We start from the raw sequence: 25,195 nt of genomic DNA on the forward strand, positions 1-25,195 counted from the left end.
AGACTGGATGTTAACAGTTTGGCAAGCTTTAGGGCAACATTGACAGTGATTCTTTATATACAAATATTTAGAAAACTGTCAAACAGATTTATTAATATACATACTTAGAGCCTGAAAGTAAGAAATGCAAGTAATTTAGTCATTCAAAATACATCTTTTGTTTTGTTAGATGTGGATGATATCACAGCTTTCAACAGAATTCTTCTGCTGCTAAGGCTAGAAGTGACATTTAGTGGATTTAAGCACTCTAGAGGTGCAGTTATGGAGAGACAAAAAAGGTACTTTGTTTAATAGCCTCAAGGATTCCCCTAGCAAGGGAGATCATTACTGTTTCCTTATTTTAAAAACAAACAAAAAAAGAAATCCCAAAATCTGGCAGATGTTGCATGTGATGAGAGATGGGTTGGCTGTGTATTGCAGTTCTTCAGATTCAGGAGCTGTACTCAATCCCATCACTGAAATCTATTTTTTGGTTTTTTTGACAGCTGTTTTTGCCATTTACTTTAAAAGCAGATGGGGAAAATGCAAAGAAGAGCTGTCAATTTTATTACCATGTATAATCAGCATCTGTGCAATACATCAGACTCATTTCACAGCTTACACTTTCTCTCTGTAGTAAAATTCTTTTGGGATTTCTTGACAGCTTTCTTGAAAGACTTTTTGTAAATTAGGAGATACTGGAATTAAAAGTGTAGATTAATTAACTGCTAAAGCCACTATCTGTCATCCAAATTTACTTAATCAAGATGTTATATTCTGATTGTTTAATTATAAAATATATGTTTAATTTGTTCCTCTATATTTAAATTCACATTTTCTTAAGCAAGATGTTTTATTGTATTTTAGTATTATGAAATGCTTTTTATACATCTCTGATCCTCTGATCCCTTTACATGCATTTAGGTGCAGCACATCTCTGTGTATATATATTTTACCATTCTCTACTGAGAGGGCTTCGTATCTTGTACCCCATCTGCATGATTTAAAATAAAAGTGATTCTGTAGAGAACAGGGTGTTCTCCATTCTCAGTCTGCCCTCTTTCCTGGTGCAGCAGTCGTTCACAGAAATGACTTTTTATAGTGGGAGAAATAGCTGGTTTAAAAGTGTCAGTATAAATAAGCTCGTTGTCTGTGTCTAAGTGCGGAAGTAGTAATCAGGAATGGTGTGCTGCAGGCTTGGAGCACAGAGCAGCATCCTCCTGGAAAGTGTCAAGTGATTTACATGTCACAGGGCTCTCTGGGGACCGTGTGGGAAGAATCTGTCTACTGGCTGGGGACCTGCTTTGATTTGATTTGATTAGGTTGGAAGTCACAACTGCAGAAGCACCTTTATTTCTTAGAATAGTAAGTGGTTGTACATTACAGTGTCTGCAGCGATAAGCAGAGGGGAAAGCTTTCCAAAGAGAAATGTTCACAGTACATTTCCTAGATAGGAGAGATTGGGGAATAGTCTTCAAAAAAGGTTTCAGCTAGCTTGGCAGCATTAAAAGACAGTAAAACACTTATGTATTGATGCAGGACTTCTTTGAAGTGAAACACTAAAAAGAGATGGAGACTAAATATTAAAAGCATTCATTAGCGTTTGTGTGGTGGTGGGCAGGGTACATCAGGCACTGCAAGCTTTGATGAAGAGTGTACTTCAGCATCTCCCTCCATTATCTTAGCTTATTAAATATGCTACTAAAATTGACTGTGGCTTTTGAAAAAGAAACCACCAAGGCACTGTTTAGGATACATAGATGTTCATTTAAAAGAAAAAATTACTTTTGGAATGACTTTGAAAGGAGTTGTTGTGAACAAAATTTAATACAAATTTCATGGAAAACTACTGACTAGCTTTTTTGTTGTTGTTCTTTGGTGATATAATACTACTTCTTGCCAGGTCATTTGCAAGCATGCAAATAATGACTGACTTTTTCAGTAATCAATAACTACAACCCATCCTATTCCAGAATGAAAAATATTTCATTTCATATAGGGCATTAATATAAAGGAGTTTTTAATTACTGTGGATTTTATCAGTATAATGCAAATTTCCTTTAGATATTGGTCTATCTATACTTTGTGACTCTGTCTAATGTCTAATTAGATTTTCTCTGGAATAGTGGATACAAATTTACACTCTGTGAAATTCAGCTGATTCTATGAAGATAAAGCAGAAAATTAAATGATAACAAAGCTTGAAAATGTGGACTTCGTTTACTTTCTTTACAGACAAAGTGGGGTATAAAAGATTTTTCTTCTGTATTTATATAATCTTATTCTTCCTGTCTTATGTTAATCTCATTTTCTAAAATGTGGTATGTTTCAGTGCCTACACTTCATCTTAAGTTAAGAAAAGACATACTTAGATGATCCTACTAAAACAAATCCTTTATCCAGAAGAGCTTGTAAATATATCCCAGCACTGCACATTGTGTCTGCTAGAATGTAAATGTCTCACTAAAAGGAAATGTTAGGTAAAGTTGACATAAAGTTCATTTTCATATCCACCAGTGAATTGGTGCTAGAACCACTGGGAAATTAGCTCTCAGAAATATGCTGTAGCAAGACTTCTTTGGGTTTTGGGCCCATGCAATTTGCAGCCAAATTTGAAAGAAGTAATTGAAATCTGCTGTTCTATCTTCTCATGAAAAATGGCCTACATGGATCCTGTAAGGTACTTCAGTTCATAGAATTAATATGTATTTTTAATTAAGAGAATAAACTAGAAAATACATTGTGTCCTAATTTAATGCTAGACCTTAAGTTACATGCCTTATCCTACCTAATTAAGATCATTATATGTTTAAAGATATATGAATGTAGACTGGAGCCCCTCCAGCACAAGGTTATGAATCTCTACAGCTTGAACTAATAAGCAGCTTTTATAAATGAGGCTTGTGATAGCCTCATGTGGGAGCACTGCTACTGCAATATCTCTTTCCCATACATCCAGAAGCATTTTTCCCTCTCACCATCCAAGACCTCCTCTGTATTATGGCCTAACCCTTCCCTATCCTTTTTCCCACCTCCCCATTCCAGTTCTCTGCATATGCCTTATGTGTTTCCCTGTGCAAGATAATTCTTTGGCTGGTTTTCAGAGCCCCACGTCTGATCAGTGTCAGATGAGGCTGTCCCTGGGGTTAGGCAGCTGGTTGCTGCCAAGCAGAGTGTGTAGCAGGAATGGATGGATGGCAACCATGCTATTCGTGGCTGGGTTAAGTTGGTTTCTCAACTCCTTCCAGTTATTAAAATGAGGAGGTTTTATTATCTGGAGGGTTTGCCTCTCCCTGATTTAGCCACCTGAGTGGAAAAACTATCTTAGGTGAAAACCATGCCTAATCTTTATTTTCTGGGAAAACTAAGCTAAAATTTTAATGTAAGGATGGAAAATACTTGAGTATGGGTTAACATGGTGTTGGCCTTAACTTCAGCAAGTTTTTGCTTATCCAGGTGTTTGCCTTCTGCATCTTGCCAAGTGTATAAGAGAGAAGTGACCTTGCTGCTTTGTATCCTGGTCAGCATTCCTAGTCTGATGCAAAATGTGTTTCATGGGTCCAAAAGGCTCAGCCAAGGCAAAGATCATAAATGAGCATCATGTTTATGGAAAAAGTCTTCCATAAACAGTTTTCCATAAAAGTTTTCCAAGTTGTGCCATGGGATTCCCTTCAGTGTTTAAAATACACCTGAAATCTACAGCAAGGTGACATTTTCCTAAAAAGGACTAAATCAGTTAAGATGAAGTGAGATTTTCTTAATATTGAAGATTTTTCTGGAGCTTTTGGTTTGGTTTTTTTCTTGAATTCATCATAAGCCTTTCAAAAACAAATTCTGCTAAGTTAAAGCATGAACAGAGTAAAGAGATTTTAAGTACTAAATATATCTCTATCTGAAAGAGATTTCATGAAGGCAGAAAAAAAGCTTCAGTTCAGCTATATCATGATCTCTTGAGAAACTTTACAAAAAGAAGCAGCTTCTGTTGGAATATTTTCCTAAAAAGCTTACTCAAAATAGATGAATTTATTATTTACACTGGACACACACAGAGACATATATATCTCAATCAGAACAACAGTGAAACAGAAGACAGTTAATAGGACAAGAGTAAAAGGAAAAAAAAAAAGCGCCAATATTTCTGCATCTAGTTTTAAAAAGGCTCTTTCACCTTAAACTCTGAGGCAAGGCCCTTGTAAGTTATCAAAAATGTGTAAACTTAGAGATTTTTGATTAATTTTATTAAGGAGATTTTGGCATTATCTTTATCTACATAAATCCTAGGGTTGATGCTTGTGCATGAAAGAGGGAAATATCTTGTTTTATAAGCACGGTATGTAGTTGGAAACATCATGGCTTTTCCTGTAGTACACTTTGGTATAACAGTTTCTTATGTCCACATGGCAGAAATTTGCACTGCTATAACTATGATATTCTGGGGTGTGTGAGGAAGTAGCTTCTGTTTCAACTTTTTCTGTTTCTGTAACTTTTTTTTCACTGGCTCTGTTTTGATTCGTCAGCACCTGGGCTATAGGTCTATATCTGCGTTGATTTCCCATATGCAAACCTTCTACAAGTTCAAAAACTTCTTGGAAAATGGTTTCCATCAGTAAATTCACACTTTACAGTAGGGAAATTTTCAATTACAGTCACTATACATACAAAGCAAGCACTTAAAATACTTGTTTAAAGAAGTTAGAAATGCGGCTGTGCAGATCTAATATATATCTTAAAGAAAATATTTTGTGTACAGTATCTAAAGAAATCGTGTGCATCTTTAAAAATATGGTAGCTGCCTTATTGCAGGCAGCAACATATATTATTTGAACATATATGATTTAATTATTCCTCTCCCCATTACCGTGGTTTGCATATTTCAATTATTTCATAGAAATCTTTAGGCATTTCTGAAGAAAAATTACTCTGCAAATTGCTATATATGAAAAACATGTTGGGAGTAAATGAGACTAATTCAAGACTGGAATTTTTGATGACAATTTTCTTAAATTTTAGAAAAATCTTGTGTGCTCTGAAAATAAGTTTTCTTTAAATATAAAGTCAAGATTTGGTTTTAATTTACAATATTACTCTCTACAGGAAAAAAGGTTTGGCTGGTTGTTTGGTGGGGTGGTTTTTTTTGGGTTTTTGTTTTGTTTTCTTTTTTTTTGATAATGAAACAAATAAAGATGATACTAAAAAAGAAAGCAGAAGTTGTCTTCTTTGTTGACATCTATCCCTTCTCGTTTCTTATGGCATTAGATTCTCGTGTAGCTTGGGGGTTGTATTTTCATGTTGTTGCTATTCTTTTGCAGACGGTTAGAACAAAATTCGATCAAAGTCATACCTCCTGGAGCTTTCTCCCCCTATAAAAAGCTTCGAAGAATGTACGTACCAAATAACTTGTATTTATTTATTTATTTAGATATATAGATACAGATAAAAACAAGATAAAAAACAAGTCAAAACGGTCCCGGGGAACTGCGGTTATTTTGTGAGCACTTAAGAAAGTTTGACTGCTAGAAGGTAAACTGATATGGCAGCCTGATTATTGAGACAATGTAGCATCTTTTTTATATTAATAATAATTAGGTTTTTAACAAATATTGAAATGGTTTAATGTGGTTCTGCATAGAACCTGTATGTTACTGTAGTCAAAATTCTAGTAAAAAAAAAAAAGAGAATGAGGAGAATTTCAAATTATTTTTGAGTCTGTATAGCTCTGGGGTTGCAGTAACCAGAGGTTCTATTTTGTCTTTTTTTTCCAAGTGTTTTGAACTGTTTTTAACTATGCATTTTGTTTCAGTGTACTGGCAGTTTTAGTGGTTTTATATTAAAATTCTTTGGCAGTGTCTCATATAGATATTTCAATTTCTCTCTCCCATGCAAGCTTAATTCTAATTACATATTATCTTAAAGTTCATTATTTTTAAAATATTTGAATTAATTGAATGAAATTTTGTTTGTTTCAGTGACCTGAGCAATAACCAGATCTCTGAAGCAGCTCCAGACGCTTTCCAGGGCTTACGTTCACTCAATTCACTGTAGGTATTTGTTTCACCTGAAAACAAAAGCAAATTTCTCATATTCTTATAGTGAAATTATTTTGGCCTTTTGGCTCCGTGCAAAATTTTGCCATAAATTTGATTCCGAAAGTTGTGATAATCATTTCAGAATAATGGTGATAATTGAATATTCTTTTACAGCTGGACACTAATAATGAATGGGGTTTTTAATATATAAGTCCATGGCAAAGAGTAGAACGAAAACCAAACCTATCATTTATTCCCAGCTAGCCATTCTTGTCAACAGCAAATCCACTTAGCAGGGTCCCTTGGTAAGGCTGTAATCAGTGAGGAGCTGATTCTGCAGAGAGCTCTTTGGGTTACACACCTTTTGGGAAAGCATGGGATCCTGCTGCCTCACAAGACCACAAGGATATTGCAAGTATCAAGTGGTTGTTATTAAGTTCCTTTCAGGAAAATGGGAATTTCTCTATTTTTGAAGTCAAAATCCTATAGCATATGCCTTTCATAATGGTAGCTTTGTTTGCTTTATTTCCTTGTACAGAGTCCTCTATGGCAATAAAATCACTGAACTTCCGAAGGGCCTATTTGAAGGACTCTTTTCTCTGCAACTTCTGTGAGTATTTTTTTAAAATTTATTCTATTTTGGGATCATTCAAAAGGGTAAACATGATGAGAGATTTATGCCAGAAGAAGAACTGGCAGGAAATCCCATATGGAAGATCAAAGTACAGTAAAACCAAATTATGCTAAAACCAAAAGAGTCAAGCCTGTTGTAGGCCAGCTTGCCATTCATCTACAACTGTGATCATATCAGTTAATGTTTCAGCCTAAAATGATTAAAATGAAATTACTCTCCTGTGTTGAATTTCTAAGGATAAAACTCATAAAGGTATGATACACTGTAAATGGCAAACAGGATGTATATAATTGTGTGGGAACTGTAGAAGGAATATTTGTGTTTTATAAAGAGAAAATATGTATTGGAAATGCAATGCAGTTGTATTTCTAGTTGTTCCCATGAAAGAACAATATTGCACCACAGTTTCTTTGATGACTTCTGGTGTGTTCTGACACCTTGTTCGACTCTTTGAATTTGTGAACTTGAGCTGCTACTTTGTTTAACACTTTGGAAATTTCCACATGTAACCTATCAAACCTTGCTGTTTAGATTTCATACTGGAATAAAGAATGTCATGGTGATAACTTTATCAAAGATTGTCATTATTTAGCAGAAGAGGCTGTGCAGTAGGTGTACCATGTAAAAGAAATGTGTTAAATAGAAATGTGTTAATAGTGGTGGTTTTGAAAGAACCTGTCCCAGAATAACTGACTTGTTGAATTAGAGTCTTCTTAAAGATTTTAAAACATCTTGACACATGTTTAGAATTATCTAACGTCCAGACTTCACCATGGTGTGGTTGGCAAAATGTCTGTTACTAACAACTAATTGAAGATGGCAAACCAGTAAATATATACAAAGAAAATGCAGGTTCTAGCACCACCTAGAGGTTTGCATTTTGATTTACTTTAGTCACAAAAATAGTACAGTAGTGGCCAGGATATGCTTTCCTGTTTTCCTTTAAAGATGTTTTAGTTATAAAACATATTTCAGATCTGGTAGAAAAAAAAATAAAGGTAAAAGACTTTTCCTTCTCTCAATTCTGTATTTAAAAAATGTCTATATCTTAATATGTATTGTATAGATAGTGCATTTAGGTTTAAGTAAATTTCTACTTGTGTGGCAAAACTTCTGATCAGAACATTAAGTTTCAAATCCACCATTTCATTCCATTTCTGGCTCAAAATGGAAAGAAGTAAAAAATATTTGGTTATAAAAATGCATCTAGAGGAATGGCTTTTTTTCTCTCTCTCTTCAAAAGGACTTGGTTTAGATTGGCTTGTTTATTTTAACACTATAAGTCTGGGAGGTACAGGGAAGAAAAGGTTCCCTTTGAAGATGCAGAGGAGAAAGAATCCAAGACAGATTTGGATATATTCCATGCCACCAGTTTTTACTACAACTCTGTTAATGTGGCAGCATGCTGATTAGTAACATATAATTAAAAGTGCCACTGCAAATCTCTTCCAGCTAATGAACACAGTGTTCAGTTCCTTTTTTGTTTGTTTATTTCTTTGGCAAAAGAATCTAGTTTTCCTTGAATATACTTGATTTTTTAGGCTTGTTTCTTTGCACAGTACACAAATACCACACAGACATTCTACCAGCACATACAAGAAATGTGATTTAGCTAAATAAATGTAAACATTTCAACTCCAAGGTTCAAATATGTAGGAAAACATATAACCAAAATAAGATGCTTCCATTCACTGAAATTCCTTCTGTCACTGTCAATTATTATTTGTTACTACATCTCTTGTTCTGGTTGCAAAGATGCACAAAGAATTGTCCATGAAAAATGCTGAAGCTGCGACAGGGAGCGATTTCTTTCAATTTTATAATTATCTTCCATTAAACAGATTATTGAATGCCAACAAGATCAATTGTCTGCGAGTGGATGCATTTCAAGACCTTCACAACTTGAACCTTCTTTCTTTGTACGACAACAAGCTTCAGACCATTGCGAAGGGCACCTTCTCACCCCTCCGTGCGATCCAGACCCTGTACGTATGTTCTTGTTCGTGGTTTTCTCGAGTATGACTTCACATCCCACAGTGCACTAAAAGCACTGGCTGCTGCTGAGACCAAAGGGAAATAACGTGTGGCGTTATTGGTTTTCTCCTCCACGCAAGGCATTTGGCTCAGAACCCCTTTATCTGTGACTGCCATCTGAAGTGGCTGGCGGACTATCTGCACGCCAACCCCATTGAGACCAGCGGTGCCCGCTGCACCAGCCCGCGCCGCCTGGCCAACAAAAGGATCGGCCAGATCAAGAGCAAGAAATTCCGCTGCTCAGGTAATTCCCTTAGTTCAGCTGCTATTTTTCCTTTATTGGCAAAAAAAAAATAACCCCCCCAAAAATAGTGGTTATGGAAGTTCTAATGAAAGCAGCTGTCTCTCTACAGAATTATTAAACATCACGGATTTTTTTTTTTAGTTCGTTGACTGAATAGAGGGAAATCTGGGAAGTCATAGACTATTGGATCATGGAACATTGCTGTACTTAACATATTTGGCACTATTTCTGAGTAGCATTACATCTAACAAAATAAATGTAATATATAAAACTTCAGAATGAAATGCTAAAGTTATTCACTACAAGTACCCCCATAAATCATTTTTTTTAAATTTCCACAGGGCTCTGGAATATGTGAAAGATCTAAAAATTTCTAAGCTAAATATGGAAACATAACATATTCCTTTTATACAGGGAGCTTGCTTCATACTGAAATACACTGTTTTCTTTTTCTAATCTTATTCCATTTCCTACTTACATTTCTTTAAATCCTAACTTTTGTCATATGGTATCCAGCTGTTCCAGGTGCATTTGATATTCTACAGTTTATTCAGTCTCAACTGCAAATACCAGATGAAAACTGTTTTGTTATCCATGTTCTGGATACGTTTATGACTATTCACACTTCGTTGTTTATCAGCTCTCATTATGAATACGCTTTTTTCACTAAATTATCTGTAGTTAACTGCAGTCCATACTTGATCTAATAAAACTCATTCTTTGCTTGCTGACATTCAGGTGCATCTTTTATTTTTTTTTTCTCTTTATTTAGCTAAAGAACAGTATTTCATTCCAGGTAGGTTTGGCTCTGCAGTAAGATTGACTGACTGCAGATATTCTCTCTCTTTCACCCCAAAAGCAAAGTTTGTCATAGCTTTTAGGAAACTGATGCATGTGTATTAACATTAGTCATTACCTGTAGCTATACATAGTTTTCCTTTGTAGAATACTAGTAATTCTGTTTTCTGAATATAAGAGCTTAGCATGCAGCTCCATTTACCTTTTTCTGTCTCACAGATTTGCACACAACCTACCAAAATTTTTCCTATACTTAAATTATTTAGAAAGTTGCACCTGCTAGTTCATATTTTAACTGACACTTTTACTTACCTTGTACCTTGCCTTTCTGCTGCTTCTGTTTTTAAAATGTAGCTCTGAGCTGCTTTTAAACACAGGAAACCATGCTGCCATCAAAGAGCTAGCACAACTTTAAAGACTAAACATTCTACAAGTGAACGTTTTCTTGCCTTGCTTTCATGCTCTATGCTGGCTGCATCTGCTGCTTGCTCACCCTCCTTTTGTTTAGGAAATCACAGTGGAATGCTTGGAAAAGAAAGCTGATATTCTTAATTAGAGGCATTCTGTGGTCACATGCATACAGTAAATCAGAAATGCTTTCCATTAAAGAAAATATGACTTTAGATTTGGCGTGAAATAGCAACTTACACACTGCTTTAAGCTACAATAAGTCTATGATATTTTTACAAAAAAATTACCAGTGTTGGCTCTAGCTCTTTGAAATATGGATCTTCCTTTCTTTTACCTTGCTTGTCAGTGTGTGCGCTGTTTTCTTAATAGAAAAAATTCACTTGCATTATATTCATAACAGATTATAAATAACCAAATAAGCAAGTGAATAATGCATCTATTGATGAATTACAGTTTGTGATTTGCAATCAGGATTTTCTACCATGGTTTAATATCTAGATAAATATCTTCAGTAACTGATTAGGACTTTAGTAATTGATTAGTGCACTTCTTCTTTCAAGTACTCCAGGTATATCATCATTCTGCAGTCATCTTAGTTGTTGGCTCTTTAGCTGATATGTTTAACAGCTCCTCTCCAAATGCTGTGTGATGTAACACTTAAATTTGCAGCAGTCATGTGAAGTTCTTCATGCCCTTATACTAATACTTTGTTTTGAATATGAAGAAAAGACAAAATGAAAAACAAAAAAGGCAGCAATTTGTCAGCACTGGCATCCACAAAAATGTGTTTTAGAGCAGCATAAAACAGGGTGATTCAATTTCACAAACCTGTAGTACCACTCGATTCCTTAATGTGTAGAGCAGCTGTATTCCTGCCACAGAGTGACTTCTACTCAACCTTGCCAGCACAACTTTTGCTTGTGAGCTAGAAGTATTTTCTTGCCAGCAAATGTCTTCACAGCTTGGTTATAATATGGCCACTCATGCAGTTTAGGCTTATTTACATACCCTTTAAAAATGCTATTCCTTGGGGAGGGCAGGCTGGGGGAGAAGAAGAAGAAGAAGAAAAAGAATTAAATTTTAAAAAATGGGCGTATATATGCTTCTTGAAATACAGCTTCTGTTGCTTTGTCTTTCTATCAAGTTATCAGGGAGATGCTACTTAAAAGTACTTCAGTTGTTGAAGGCATTGTCCCTGAATATTTAATTGTTTAAACTGCTGACAGTGATGTACTCTGGATGCAGAAGAAAGAAAAAAAAATCCCAACATATTTGTAGACTTGTTTATTGATCATTAAGAAGTTCTAAAAACACTTCTTTATACTTAAGTGGCTACCAAAAAATAATCCTAGCATTTCTTTAAACACCTAAATATTTTTAGTCTTTGTTTTAAGTATGTTATTTGGAGGTGTTGCTCTGCAGACACTATGAAGTCCTAGTAAAATTTCATTATAATTTAGAAGATGAAAAGTTTGCAGGTATTAAATCATTTATTTGAATAAATGTCATTTATCTGCTACCTCTTAGAAGTACTCTATAGTAGTTTCATCATATGGATTACTAAAACATTTACAAGTGATAGATAATATAGTATGTGATGAATGTTGGCTCTTTTTCCCCTCCACTGAGCAATCTTTCTCCTATATTTGTTTGGGTTATTAAGGATTTAAGTGGCATAGCATGTATATTTGGCTCGATGATCCTTGTGGGTCTTTTCCAACTCAGAATATTCTTTAACTCTGTATTACATTCTGTAATATGTTCAGGGAGCAGCTTTTAAAGAACACATTCAAAATAATGAAGAATAATTCATGGGAGGCATGATGATCACCCTATATGAAATTTGTAATAAACCCCAATCTTATCTTCATTTTTAAATGCCACTCAAAATGAATTATTCTTTCTTTCTGCTGAAGACAATGGCCCTAGCACCATCTTCTAATCAAACAAAAGTTAAGTAGAGAACACAAGATCCTAGTTCATGTTTTTGTCTTAATTGGCATTACTCTGTCTTTCTTTCCTTCTTGGCTATCTTTACTTTTTCAGGAGTTCACCATTTTGGCTGTAAGTAAAGTTCAGTGTCTGAACTAAATCACAGTGTACCTCCCAGCCCGATGCACCTTCTGCTAGTCTCAGTCTTTTCACCTTTGTCCAAGAAGAACCCACAGGTCCTTTTGCCTTCTCTTTGTTTTGTCACCCACCCTCAGTTCCTTACTGGATGTTTTTTCCTGATATGTTTAGGATGTTTTATTTGACTGACTCTGGGAAATGGTGGAGGAAACTTTCAATGTGGTTCTTTTTTTTTTCTTTTTTTTTTTTTTTTTTTCTTTTTTTTCTTTTTTTTCTTTTTTTTCCTTTTTTTCTTTTTTTTCCTTTATATATAAATTGTATTTTTATTTAATCTGTGACAGTGATACTGTTACTGTGGCACTGGACATTCAGTAATAAGAATGCCATGTCATGTAAGCAAGTATTGAACATCAAATGCTCCTGTAATTTATACCTACTCCTTCCTCTTTTCCCTTGCTCTTATCCTTGGCCTAATGGATGCAGTTTTGATAATGTAGCGAGATTTTCTGTTGTGCTTGATCTAACCATGTGGTTGTGAGGTATGAGTAAAACATGGTTCTGTCAAGCACCATGGAACGTCACGCAGCTTTCTACAGCATGGCAAGCTGCTGAGGCTTAAGTCAGGATCACACATTTTTTAAATTAAAGCTGAAAACAGGGCTTTCAACTTATTTGTTGAGATGATGTGGAGTATCGGGACTATAAAAAAAAATCACAGAGGTTAATGAAGTCCAGTCAACAATACAAATTTGTAACCTGAGAAAGAGAAAAGGTGGCATTCAGGACCCATTTATTCTTAATACAGAGAAAGAAAACAAATTCTAAAACAAACAGTGGCATTTGTGTGATTAGCTATAAACAAGGCTAGATTGGCTGACAACATAATCAGCAGAAAGTACAGCTGTGAAAAGCTCAAGTTAATGTTATCCTGCTATGTGAAGTTGGTCTCAGTTTCTTTTTCCAGCATATCTTAAGTCCCTATATTTAACCCTCTCTTGAAGCCCTTGTGTCTGTTCAGTATCACAAAGTTTATCATGCATTTCCCAAGTTACCCACCCTTTATCTGCCTTGCAGACGTCTTCTCAACCCTCTCACAAGAAGCAAATCTTATACTTTATTGACTTAGTATCTGTGTTTTGACTTGAATCTTCTACAGGCACTGAAGATTACAGATCCAAATTAAGTGGAGACTGCTTTGCAGATTTGGCTTGCCCTGAGAAATGTCGCTGTGAAGGGACCACAGTGGACTGCTCCAATCAGAAACTCAACAAAATTCCTGATCACATTCCCCAGTACACAGCAGAGTTGTAAGTTGAACCCATTACTTGTGAAGAAAAAACCTAAAATTATTAAATATAAAATCACAGCTCAATTTTTTTTTTTGAATGGCAAAAATTGAAAGTAACCTCTGTGGTGCACTTCAAAGGACTAAATATTCATAAAAATTATTTATTCATTATTTCAATACCATGTAGCCCTAAAAACCCATGATAAAGAAATAAATTAACTATTCTATGCTTCTAGGTCTTCAGGACCTGAGCAATCCACTTGGATTTTTTGAAAGGCAGTGGGGTTTACTTCAGCTTTTAAATGCAAGAGAAAATAGGGCATCCAGTAACCAGAGAGATCTGTCTTAAAAAGTGCTACCTAGATGTTTATACAGACAGAGACCATTCTTTTTATGCAAAACATACATTATGTTTGTTGGGCAGGAGACCAGAGGAAGATAAAGCAGACAAACAGTACAGAGTAAAGAAGATGAGATAATAATATAATGAATAGAGATGGGGAGAAAAGAACTCAGAGATTACTTGCTTAATAAGTACCACATGGGAATGATTTGTGGGCATTACAACTGAAGTAATCTTCAAGGAGGGAGTGAAAGATAAAATTGAGACAGCTTTACAAGGTTCCTTCACGTGCAAAGAATAGTATAAAAGGGAATGCAGAGATGGTTGAAGAATTGGCAAAAAGGTAGAGGAAAGTGGCTGTCATTGCAGAGCAAAGGTGGAAGGAAATAGCTGGTTTTCCTAGGAGATTCAGTTTAAAGAATAAGGCAAAATGCTGAGGGACAAAAAAAAAGGGGCTTTGATTTGAACTACTAAAGCAGTATAGAGATGTGGAGACAAGATTATTGTGATCAAGTTGTCACCCACCGGGTTGAGATGAGCAACAGGATGGCACACATCTTAAAAGAGCAGTCCACAGCTGGTATCAAAGCAACACTGTGGCAATCAGATACGAAATAATGAGACTATTCTTAAGTATTTGAGTATCTGGACAGGAAAAGGGATTTAAAACTGAAATATTTTTAAAACACAGATGGAGACTTTTTTCTGTCTCTAAGCTGTGAAAAGGAGCTGGTTTTGGCTGGGGTGGAGGTAATTTCCTTCACAGTGGATAGTACGGGCTTATGATTTGGAATTGTGTTGAACAGAGGGTTGATAATATGGAGATGTTTTTGTTTATGCTGAGCAGGGCTTACACAGAGCCAAGGCCTTTTCTGCTTTTTGTACTGCCATGCTGTCAAGGAAGTTGGGGTGCATGGGAGGTGGGGAGGAGACACAGCCAGGACAAGTGATCCCAACTGATTATAACTGATATTATTGTAATAACCCAAGGGATATTCCAGACCATGTGGCATCATGCTCAGTATACAAAGGGGAGGAAGAAGGAGGAAGGGTGGGGCATTCAGAGTGATGCCATTTGTCTTCTCAAGACACTGTGGACCCCTGCTCTCCTGGGGATGGCTGAACACCTGCCTGCCTGTGGGGAGCAGTGAATTAATTTCTTGGTTTTCTTTGCTTGTGTGCATGACTTTTTATTTCCTTATTAAACTGTCTTTACCTCTACCCATGAGTTTTCCAGCTTTTACCTTTACAGTTCTCTCCCAGTCCCTGATGGTGGAGGAGAGAGCAAGTGGCTGTGTTGAATGTGGTGTCCTGCTGGTTTTAAACCACAACATGTTCTCATTACAAATCTGAAAATTACAATCAGAAGGAAAGAAAAACATTGATATAGTCTTGTGTGAGGGGAGATAGATTTCAGTGGAAAAATACATTTTCTGTTATCCGATATTTTGAGATAAAATTGTTTAATTTAAGAATAAAAGCTGATAGAATATGTAACAGGTTAAAGTGTAGGAGGAAATCATATAGTAATGATTGTATAAATGAAGTTACTGAACAAAGAAAAGAGGAATGGAGTTGTTGAAATGATTAAGCATGCATTGCTTTCATATTTAGGAGTAATCATGTTTAATTGTCTCTTCTCTGAAGAAATAATAATCTCAATTTAGCATTTTAATTGGGTTTTTTTAGAATAATTTATTTACATGTGGAAGATATACTGTCAGGTGTTTTCTTTTTGTAATTATGGTTCCCACCTGTTAAATTCAGAAGGAACAATCAAATAATCAAGCCTCATCTATTCCATATTTTAAACACTCAAATTTCAGTCAACAAGGTTTTTTTTACTAAGTATCTGGTTACAGCACTTCTTTCAGAAAATATCCAGTCTTATTTAAAGGTGTCAGTAGATTGAAAAAATCCACCATTCTGCTAAGACTGTTACAGAAGTTTTCTTTCACTTCTGTTAATTTTTCTTTTTTTTAGTTTGAGATGGACTCTACCTCTCCTCAATTTCCATCATTGCTTCCTTTATATTTTTTTGCCATTAAAGAGCCCTTTTCATTCCAGCTCATTCCCTTCCCTTTACATCCAAGTAAGATGGTGCTTAACTGTAACAAAGTCATTATTCAACCTGCTACTCGATAGGCTGTACAGATCGTTCTTCAAGTCATTTGATGTAATAAAAATTTCAACAGTCTTGCAAATATTCTAGAGAGGATAGAGAAATTACTTCTTCATTTTTGTACTTCTCCTAAAAATCCATTTGCTCTAGCAAAATACATTCTTTTGGTATTTGCCTCACTATACAAAAGTTACAGCTCTTCCTCTTGTTTCCTCCTGTTATTCCTGGTCTTTGAGGCACTCTTTGTTGTTCATCTTGAGACTTCCCAGTCTAGTTCTAGGACCATTCTTTGATTTCCTGTTCACATATTTACTGCCATGTATGAGAATAGCAGCTAGTTAGCCTTCCTATTTTTTTTATCCACAAAATGTGGTATAAAAACAGTTGTTAGAGTCAAATTACATTTATGCTTCTTTAGGTGATGAGAAAAGCTAGACTAATTTCAGCAGGGTGATGTTTGGAGTTTACTCTCAGCTTGGAAATGAAGATCAAAAGTAAGGAAAAAAAGTTTTCCAAAGGATGGCTACAGAGATGGTGAAGGCCTTGAGGGGAAGCTGTATGAGGAGCAGCTGAGGTCATTTGGTCTGTTCACTCTGGAAAAGATGAGACCTAGGGGAGACCTCACTGTAGTTACAACTTCCTCATGAGGGAAAGAGAAGGGGCAGGCACTGATCTCTTCTCTGTGGTGACCAATAACAGAGCCAGGAACTGGACCCAGTGATCATTGAGGGTCTCTTCCAATTCAGCATATCTTGTGATTCTCTAAAAAAGGTTTCTATTGTGTAAATTGCAGGAGTAATAATATCACAGGAAAAAAAAAAGTTTCCTTCAAGTAGTTATTTTTTTAAAAAATCTGAAAATAATAATATAGTTCAAGATAGATACTTCATTGTAAAAGTTAAAAAAACTATAAATAAACCAACTAACTGCTGTTCTAACTTCCCATTTTGTCACTTGCTCAGTCTTCTAGAGAAACATTGAATGATCTGTCTAATCTGTCAGTAAAGTATTTGATATAAAGTACAAGTCTGTAATTGTACCCCAGAAATAAAATATTTTTCAAGTACCTTTTTAATATATAGGAAAATGCAGGAAGCATTTCAGAAATCACTCAAAATGAAGCCCCCAGAAGAAATGCTAAATAAAAAGTAATTTCAGTCTTATATGTTGAATTTTTATAAAGATTTTACAATAAATGATCATTTAACAAGGTGCTTTTAGAAAGTGTGAATATCACTGCAGTGTATAGGCTTCTTCCAACAAGACTCAGCTATTGTTCAAAACATGTAATATCTTAGCCATTTTTTTACTAAAACAAGAAAAAGCATCAAATAAGCCAGACAAAACAGAATGTGTAGACATTATGGTCAAATGCCTCTGTTTATGTTTTAATTTGAGAATGGTATTTCAGTACTTTATTTGAATAAACCAGATAAAAGTAATTTTAAGATCACTTCCTTGATCTAGTGGTTGACAGGTAATAACTATAGTTTCTGTCTTTACCAGTGAAGAGCACTGGGCTCAAAAAATAATATTAAGGTCCAGAATGGAGATCCCATCACATCTGTAAACTGTCCAGTCATCTACAATAATTTTGATTCCATTGTGTGTGGGCTAAATTAAATAAAATAAAAATTCAAATTCCACATATGAAATTAGATAGAACTATTTAGCACCAGAAATACAAGATGGAGGCATAAACAACAAGTAGGTCAAGATGAAAGGATGTGGTTATCATACATATTAAAGATGAAGGAGTGCTATTGGGCACTAATGCAAATTTCATTTCCAGATATATGTATAGGAATGTAGAATGTAAATTATAGGAAATAATAATTGTACTGTGCATAGCAATAGTAATGGATCAGCTGGAATACTGTGTTAAAGACTTCATTTTTCAAGATGGATATAATTGCTCAGAAAAAAAGACTAAAAGGGTTGAAGTCATTTGTGTAAAAGAAACTTGAGGAAGAGACAAAGTAAATTACTTTTCATAGGTAAAAGATTGTTGCAAAGAATAAATGATCAAATTGTTTGCATTTTTCCATGGAATTAGAAATGTTTGCAGTCAAGCAAGTAAGTATTGTTAAAATCAGTTAACGTTTTCATTATCAGTTCATTCTAGAAGGTATAGCACTTGAAAAGTACTTGAAGAGATCAGCATTTATAGAATGGTCAGTGGGTCTGTTGTTAATATACAGGATAAAGAAAAGTCTGTTTAGAGTGAAGAAGTAACTTTGTTAGTTGACAGTGTTCAAGAGTATTTTATATGGTCCCACTAAAAATCACATTAAGTCATTCAGCTGATTTTTAGAGGTGATAGCATCTTCTGAAATTCGCGTTCCTTGTAGTTTAGTGTGATATGCGAATGTTTTGTGTATATCCAAAAAACTTCCATCTTCTTTCAGTTTGGTTCCACATTGAAACGGTGAAACAACCATACCTTCAGATTTACAACCTTAATTTCCCTTCTGGCTGTCAATGAGAATGAACAGGAGGGAAGGATGAACAAGCAGCTTTCTTTAATTTTCCAGGGGGCTTTTTTAAACTTGTCTTGCAATAGGGCAATTCTGAAAAGCGTTCTGGGTTTAGAATTGTGCTCAATTTCATTCACAGTGATCTTGTCTGTCATATCTTCTCCTTCATATTTAAGATTTAAAAAGAAATGCTGGACTGACTCCCTTCCTTAATAATACAGCTCCATTAAAGCATATAAAGGATCTAAGACTCACAATATCCATTTTCTTTCCAAGAGAGGAAATAGGGAGTACTGGGTCAATGCAGGTATTTTTTGAAATATAGATGGTCCCCTAACCTAGCTGCTGTTAAAGGTATACTGTACTGTATGCCTTAATGCCTGTGCAGGAAAGAGAAGTGCCCAGCTAGTATTTGTTACTTGTTGCATACCTTCTTACAGTGTTACAAGTCAGCATTTAATGCTGCCTTAAACAATGTGTGTGTGCCAGCTGTAGTGGTATGAAAATAAACCATGGTGAGGGAAGTGTTTTTAAATTCATGGGAAGACCTATGCTGTGGGTTTCATTCCCTATTCAAAAGAGTAATTATTTCATTCTTGTAAATAGTGTTCTGTGAGTACCTCCAGATGTCTGGCAGACTCCACCTGATATCCTTTAAAGAACAGAAGACTAATCTTCAGTGGTTTATATGTCCTTCTTAAAGACTTTTATTTATAGGTTGCCATGGAATCCTCCCTTAGTTACATTTTTGTTTGAAAAATTAAAACCATCATCTTATATTCCTTTTCAGTTTCAGCTGTATAAAAGTTTGTGATCAGGTTTTGAAAATGTCTCATGTATGCCTAAGTTTAACTAATGAGAATGTTCATTTACAGGAATGAGAATGTTCATTCACAGGAATTATCAAAATTAGAAATGTCACTATATAAGGTTCTTAGCTACCAGTTAAATATCAGATGTTCAGGGAAGCCAGAATGAAAAGTTTACTTAGTGTGGAACATTCTGTATCAATCCCTGTATAATTTTTCTCTGAAATTGATGTAATTTCTTTTAGGCGGCTAAATAACAATGAATTTTCAGTCCTGGAAGCTACTGGAATCTTTAAGAAACTTCCTCAGCTGCGTAAAATGTAAGTGCCAGTTCAATGACCTTGTCTATTCAGACAGTGTATTAGCTCCTTGCTGTGTCTCTCCACCTTTCTTAGCTCTAATCTACAACAGATTCAGTTTATTCCGATCAGAAATCAAGAATGGGTTTAAATGAATCCCTGAGGTAGGTCAGAGTTGGCAGCTCTCCTGTATGGGGCTGGCACTGCCAGCAGCCTCTTCTCGTGGTGCATAGCTCCAGCACCTCCACGGCAGCATCCAGCCAGCTGGGCTGTTGTGCAGCCACAGCAGGGAGCCCACAGTGTAAGCTGCTTAGAAAAGATTCCAGTAATCTTTTGTAACTTCCTGTATTACTCTCTAACCAGACAATTTTGCCTCTTTCAGCACATTAAGGACATGCCGTTGATTCTGTGCTTCATTAAATGGTCATTAGGTGAGGGGAATATCAAAATTTAAATGACTGAGTAAAAGGGGTTTGATAGGCCATCCATGTAAGTTCAAGTTAACAGTTAATGTTCTAAGAGCCATTTATAATCTTGCCAATTGCAATTGTTGCTAAAAATAAGATGATGAAAAGCTTTTCTTTAGCTTATGTAAAAGACATATTTGAGAGTAGATTATTTAGTTAGACTTTGTGACTCTGTGCTCAATCATTTTAGGATTAAATCCAAACATAAATAGTCAGTGAAGAAAAATGCAAGTAAAAATAGATTAGTAGTCACCAAGTGACTACCATTTATAAGAGATCAGTATTAGTGATCAAAATTTTAAGAGGGCAATAATATTGCTTCAACTATGGCTAGCCTTAACCAGATTCTTGCTGGTGTGATCACAATTAGTTAAATATTTATTATTGATTTTTTAGATTAAAATATTTTTAAAACCCCAAAAATAAAAAATGAACTTGCCTTCGACCTTTCCACTTGAGTACACCTTACCACTTCGAATTGGGCTGCAGTACTTTGAAAAAAGAATGTAGGATGTTTGGCACAACAGTGTTCTGGTGCCATACAGTGGATATCCTTTTTTATTCAATCTTCAAGAATCTCAGATTAGCACTTTCTACAGCTACGGTGCACTCTGGAAATATCAAGTATCAATATGAAGCATCAGTGGACAAGAGGAGGGCTATAGCTGTCATTTATCAGGACTTCTGTAAAGCCTTTTATGTGGGCTCCCCCAATGTCCTTCTCTCTAAACTGTGGAGAGATGGATTTGATGAGTGGACTAAGATGGATAAGGAATTGTTTGGACAGCAGTATCCAGAGGGTAATGGTCAGTGGCTCAGAGTCCCAAAGACATCAGTGACAAATGGTGGCCCTTAAGGGTCTCTATTTAAAGTCCTTGTCAATATACAGTGAAAGTTGTCCCTGCCTACAGCAGAGGAATTGGAACTACATAATATTTAAGGTCTTTTCCAACCCAAGACATTCTATGATTGCAGGATTCTATTAAATAAATAAAATGCTTGATGTGTCACATATGCAGACGCATACACACATTTATACTTATATCAGATCTTCATATTTAACAATATTTCTTTTAAATTGAGGAGGTAGGCATTCAAGACAAAAGAAAAAAAAAAGATTAATATTTATCAGTCTTGGTGTAGCTGTCTGTTGGAACCCCTAAAGGCTTTCAAATCTGTTTAATTGAAAAGCAAAAAAAAAAAGAAAAAAAAAAAAAAAGAACAGCTAAATATTTTAATAATACCACACCATAACTTCCTAATATAGTTATCTGTTGTTACAACATTCTTTCATTGAGAGAATAATACTGTGACTGCTTAAGCATCACTGGAAAGAAGTACTGATGTTGCAGAGACTCCAATATGAGTGAATTCTATATTTCTGTGAAGCTCATATTTCTTCTGGAGGTTCAAAATAGGTGCGAAGATCTTTCTGCACAGATGACATTGAAAAATTGAGGCCTAAATGTTTCATTGATTTAATGTTTCATCAGTAATAAAGCATGTGTATGCACTGCAACATTGATTGGCTATGCAACATTAAACTTTAAAATATCTGCCTGAAGTGGGTGAAGTAGTATTCGTGTTACAGCAAGAACAAAAAAGATTTTAGGAAACAGAGGGCTTGACATGGACAAGCCATCTAAGATTAGAAATAATGAGTTTCTTCACACCTTCCAGTCTTCCACAGCACCTTGCAGACTGAAAAACTCCACTATGAGATTAAATCAAAGTGCTGATTGTGGATGTTGTTTACTTAGATTTTAGTTAAGCCTTTCATACCATTTCCCACAGCATTCTCCTGTATAAACTGGATGTTCACTGGGTAGAAGAATGGCTGGATGGTTGGGCCAAGGGGGTGGTGAACGGAGTTAAATCCAGTCAGCAGACAGTCACAAGTGGTGTTCCCTGGAGCTCAGTATCAGTTGTGTTCAGTACGTGTATCGGTGATCTGGGTTAGAGGATTAAATTCACTGTCCCCAAGTTTGCACCATGTTGGCTGGGAGTGTTGCTCTGCTGGGCAGTAGGAAGGCTCTGCAGAGGGATCTGGCCTGGCTGGGATCTGGGCCAAGGACATCGGTGTGAGATTCAGCAAGTCCAGGTGCCAGGCCCTGCCCTGTCACAACAGCCCCATGCAGAGCTCAGACTTGGCGAAGAGTGTCTGGAAAGCTGCCCAGTGGCAAAGGACCTGGGGGTGCTGTGACAGTGACTGACCATGAGCCAGGTGTGCCCAGGTGGCCAAGAGGGCCCATGGCCCCTGGGCTGTACCAGCAATAGTGTGGCAGCACGACCAGGGCAGGTCCCTCAGTGCTTGTCATTGGTGAGGCCACATCTTGAGTAGCTTGTTTAGTTTTGGATTCCTCTCTACCAAAAAGACATTGAGGTGCTGGAAAGAGTTCAGAGAAGGGTAACAAAGCTGCTGGAGGGCATGGAGCCCAAGTGTGATGAGAAGCAGCTAAGGAAATGGGTTGTTTAGCCTGGAGAAATGGAAGTTCAGTGGGGGCCTTCTTGTTCTTTACACCTATCTGAAAGGAGTTTGTAGTGAGGTAGGGGGTTTTTTCCCAGGTGACAAGTGACAAGGTGAGAGGAAATTATGTCAAATGGCAGCAGAGGAGGTTTAGTTTGGTTTCTGCATGGAAAAGGCTGTCAAGCAGTGGAACAGGCCACCCAGGGAAGTGGTGCTGTTGCCATCACTAGAAAAATTGAAAAGACTTAGGGATGCATTTTTGTAATGGGCTTTGCAGGACTGGATCAGATGCTTGGACTTGATGATATTAAAGGTCCTATCCAACCTAACTAATGATACGATTGTGTCCTTCATCACAGGCAAGGTGCAGGTTGCATTTCAGCTAGGCTAGTGAGTAGTCAGCACTGAAGACTAAGCCACAACTTCCTGGGGTTTTTTTCTAACAAAAATTATCTTTCTTGTTTTGAATGATTTAAACACCATTCTAGAAATTGTGTCAAATAATGTTTGATTTTCCTTCCAGCACCATTAATTCCATCAAATAGTCTTTAGCTTTACTTCCATTCACTTTGTCTCAGAGAGTTTTTAAGACCTTGTTAAAAATCACTAGTGTATTATAACACTGTTTAATGTGTAGCTATGTACTTCTGTAATGTGTAAATAATAATATGAAACAAAACAAACAAAAAAATTATGAAAAATATTGAAGAAATTGTGTGCTGTTGCATATGTTTGCTTTTGTGTGTATATAGTGCAGATACTACCCATTTGGGTTGTAATTTCCATCTTTCAACTAAAATCGTAAACACAAAGTATTTTGGCAATATTTTAGGTCATTTTCCCCACATTTTGGTCCACTTTACAGGCAAATTGTAGATACATGAACTATCTTGCTTATAAACCCTCCTCTCTGACTAATGTCATAAATTATTAACATTTCATGTACTGTTTATATTCACACATTTCCTTTACATATGTTGCTGTTTACACTGTTTTCTTATATTTGTCTATCAAGATAAAATAAATCAGAGAGGTTAATTGTGCTGTATTCATGCAGTATAATTTTGTTACTGATTCATCTAAAAATGCTACAAAGGCTGGAGACCTGAAAAAATATAGTTACCGATAAGATTCACAATTAGGAAAATACGTTCTTGTGTGGTAGCAGCATAGATTGGGTAACTGCCATTATTTAAAAACCATCTTCCAAATATTATTTTAAAAATCTTTGCTTCTTTAATTAGAAGGGCATTTTTTTTACTGGTTTGAAGTTGAATGATGTATTTATATTTTTGTTTTTACACAACAACTTGGCTATTAAATTAAGATTGCGTTTGGTGATTTTGGAGGTCTTTTCCAAGCTTGGTGGAAAACTAAGACTCTAAGTCTTTCTTGGAATTTACTCAATCTGCAGTGTTTAACCGTTAATTTAGGACATTTATAAAGGAAAATCCCCTCAGTTCTTATCTGTTTCTGTTAATGTGTAATAGAAACCTGAGCAATAACAAGATTACAGATATAGAAGAAGGAGCATTTGATGGAGCCTCTGGTGTGAATGAACTATTGCTCACAAGCAACCGCTTGGAAAATGTTCAACACAAAATGTTCAAAGGACTAGATAGTCTCAAAACACTGTAAGTATGTTTATTTGGATGTTTTTATTCTTCTTTTCTCATAGGTATTTTTAAAAGTAATAGTGTATCTGTCCTAAAAAATTATTTTGGAGAATTAGCTATGGATTATTGAAGCATATTTTAGTTTTTATTCCTATTTTACTAGAAGGTATACATTATAATTTATTAGTTATTAAGTATGGGTATAATGAGTCCTCTAAAGCAGTGAAGAAGTTGAGAATGGGTAAACATCCGACTTCAGAAATGGAAATTGGAATAATCATCAAAGTAACAGAATTTTGCACGGGAATTACACATTTTACATAATGGAGTCTAAATCATTTCAGTTCGACCGTTACTGGGAATTTTGCTGGAGGAAGAAATTGTTCTGGTGTGTATTGAAATGTGGGAAATGATGCTCTCTTAAGTAATTTTTTTTATCATTTCAACAGTGAAGGCAAGATTAAAAGCACTACAGCTTGAACTCATTTCATTCTTTCCATGAAGCAGCTTAGTTCTTTCCACTCAAAAAATATTTATACAATCTACAGCATCTTGGCCTTCTTCAGAGAGCCTGTCCTTCTGATCTGCAGACCAGAGCCAAGATTAGATGGTCTTTGGGGTCTCAGCTGTCCATAGACATTAGGTATTTTAAATAAATCATGTCTACAATTTCTAACCTTGCAGTTAAAGCTGCCAAAATTGTTTAAAGCAGCTAGTCCTAGACAAGGGCATAGTGGAAAATTACCATCTTTGGGGAACAGAGAGAGCAACAGACTTCAAAGCTCTTAAGTTTTATAGAAATTTGAGAGATTTTAGAATAGCTTAGGATTCTGAAATTTGTGCTGTCCTAGAGTCATGCTGAGGAAGAACGCTGATTTCATTTGAATTAAATGCTTTTGAACACAGTAGAAGTGGCTTTTAGAATTTGTCCTAAGAAAAATGAAGTGAAAGGGACCTCAAGAAGAGGTAAGCTGGTACAAACCTCTGCTCTACACAGATAGCAGTTCTGGAGTCATCAGCCTTGGAAACATGAAGAGAGGGCTACTGTGTTTCTCTGATTTGGGGAATTTCAGTTTCATTTCTCATCAGTTAAAAATTCATAATTACTGCT

At 35.7% G+C, this 25,195-nt stretch overlaps 1 protein-coding gene across 3 annotated transcripts in view; it reads left to right on the forward strand.

Moving 5' to 3' along the window:
- SLIT2 (slit guidance ligand 2) overlaps nt 1–25,195 on the forward strand; it is a 260,009-nt gene that overhangs the window by 180,834 nt on the left and 53,980 nt on the right. For 2 of the 3 annotated variants that reach the window (XM_063401696.1, XM_063401694.1), the window contains exons 10-18: nt 5,289–5,360; nt 5,946–6,017; nt 6,544–6,615; nt 8,481–8,624; nt 8,754–8,917; nt 9,690–9,713; nt 13,353–13,503; nt 19,481–19,555; nt 23,959–24,102. In XM_063401696.1, the coding sequence (XP_063257766.1) occupies nt 5,289–5,360; nt 5,946–6,017; nt 6,544–6,615; nt 8,481–8,624; nt 8,754–8,917; nt 9,690–9,713; nt 13,353–13,503; nt 19,481–19,555; nt 23,959–24,102 (918 nt within the window). The remainder of the gene's footprint in view (nt 1–5,288; nt 5,361–5,945; nt 6,018–6,543; nt 6,616–8,480; nt 8,625–8,753; nt 8,918–9,689; nt 9,714–13,352; nt 13,504–19,480; nt 19,556–23,958; nt 24,103–25,195) is intronic. The other variant, XM_063401695.1, reaches the window with a different exon arrangement.

This window comes from Prinia subflava, chromosome 7, assembly GCF_021018805.1.
Source record: "Prinia subflava isolate CZ2003 ecotype Zambia chromosome 7, Cam_Psub_1.2, whole genome shotgun sequence".
Lineage (NCBI taxonomy): Eukaryota > Metazoa > Chordata > Aves > Passeriformes > Cisticolidae > Prinia > Prinia subflava.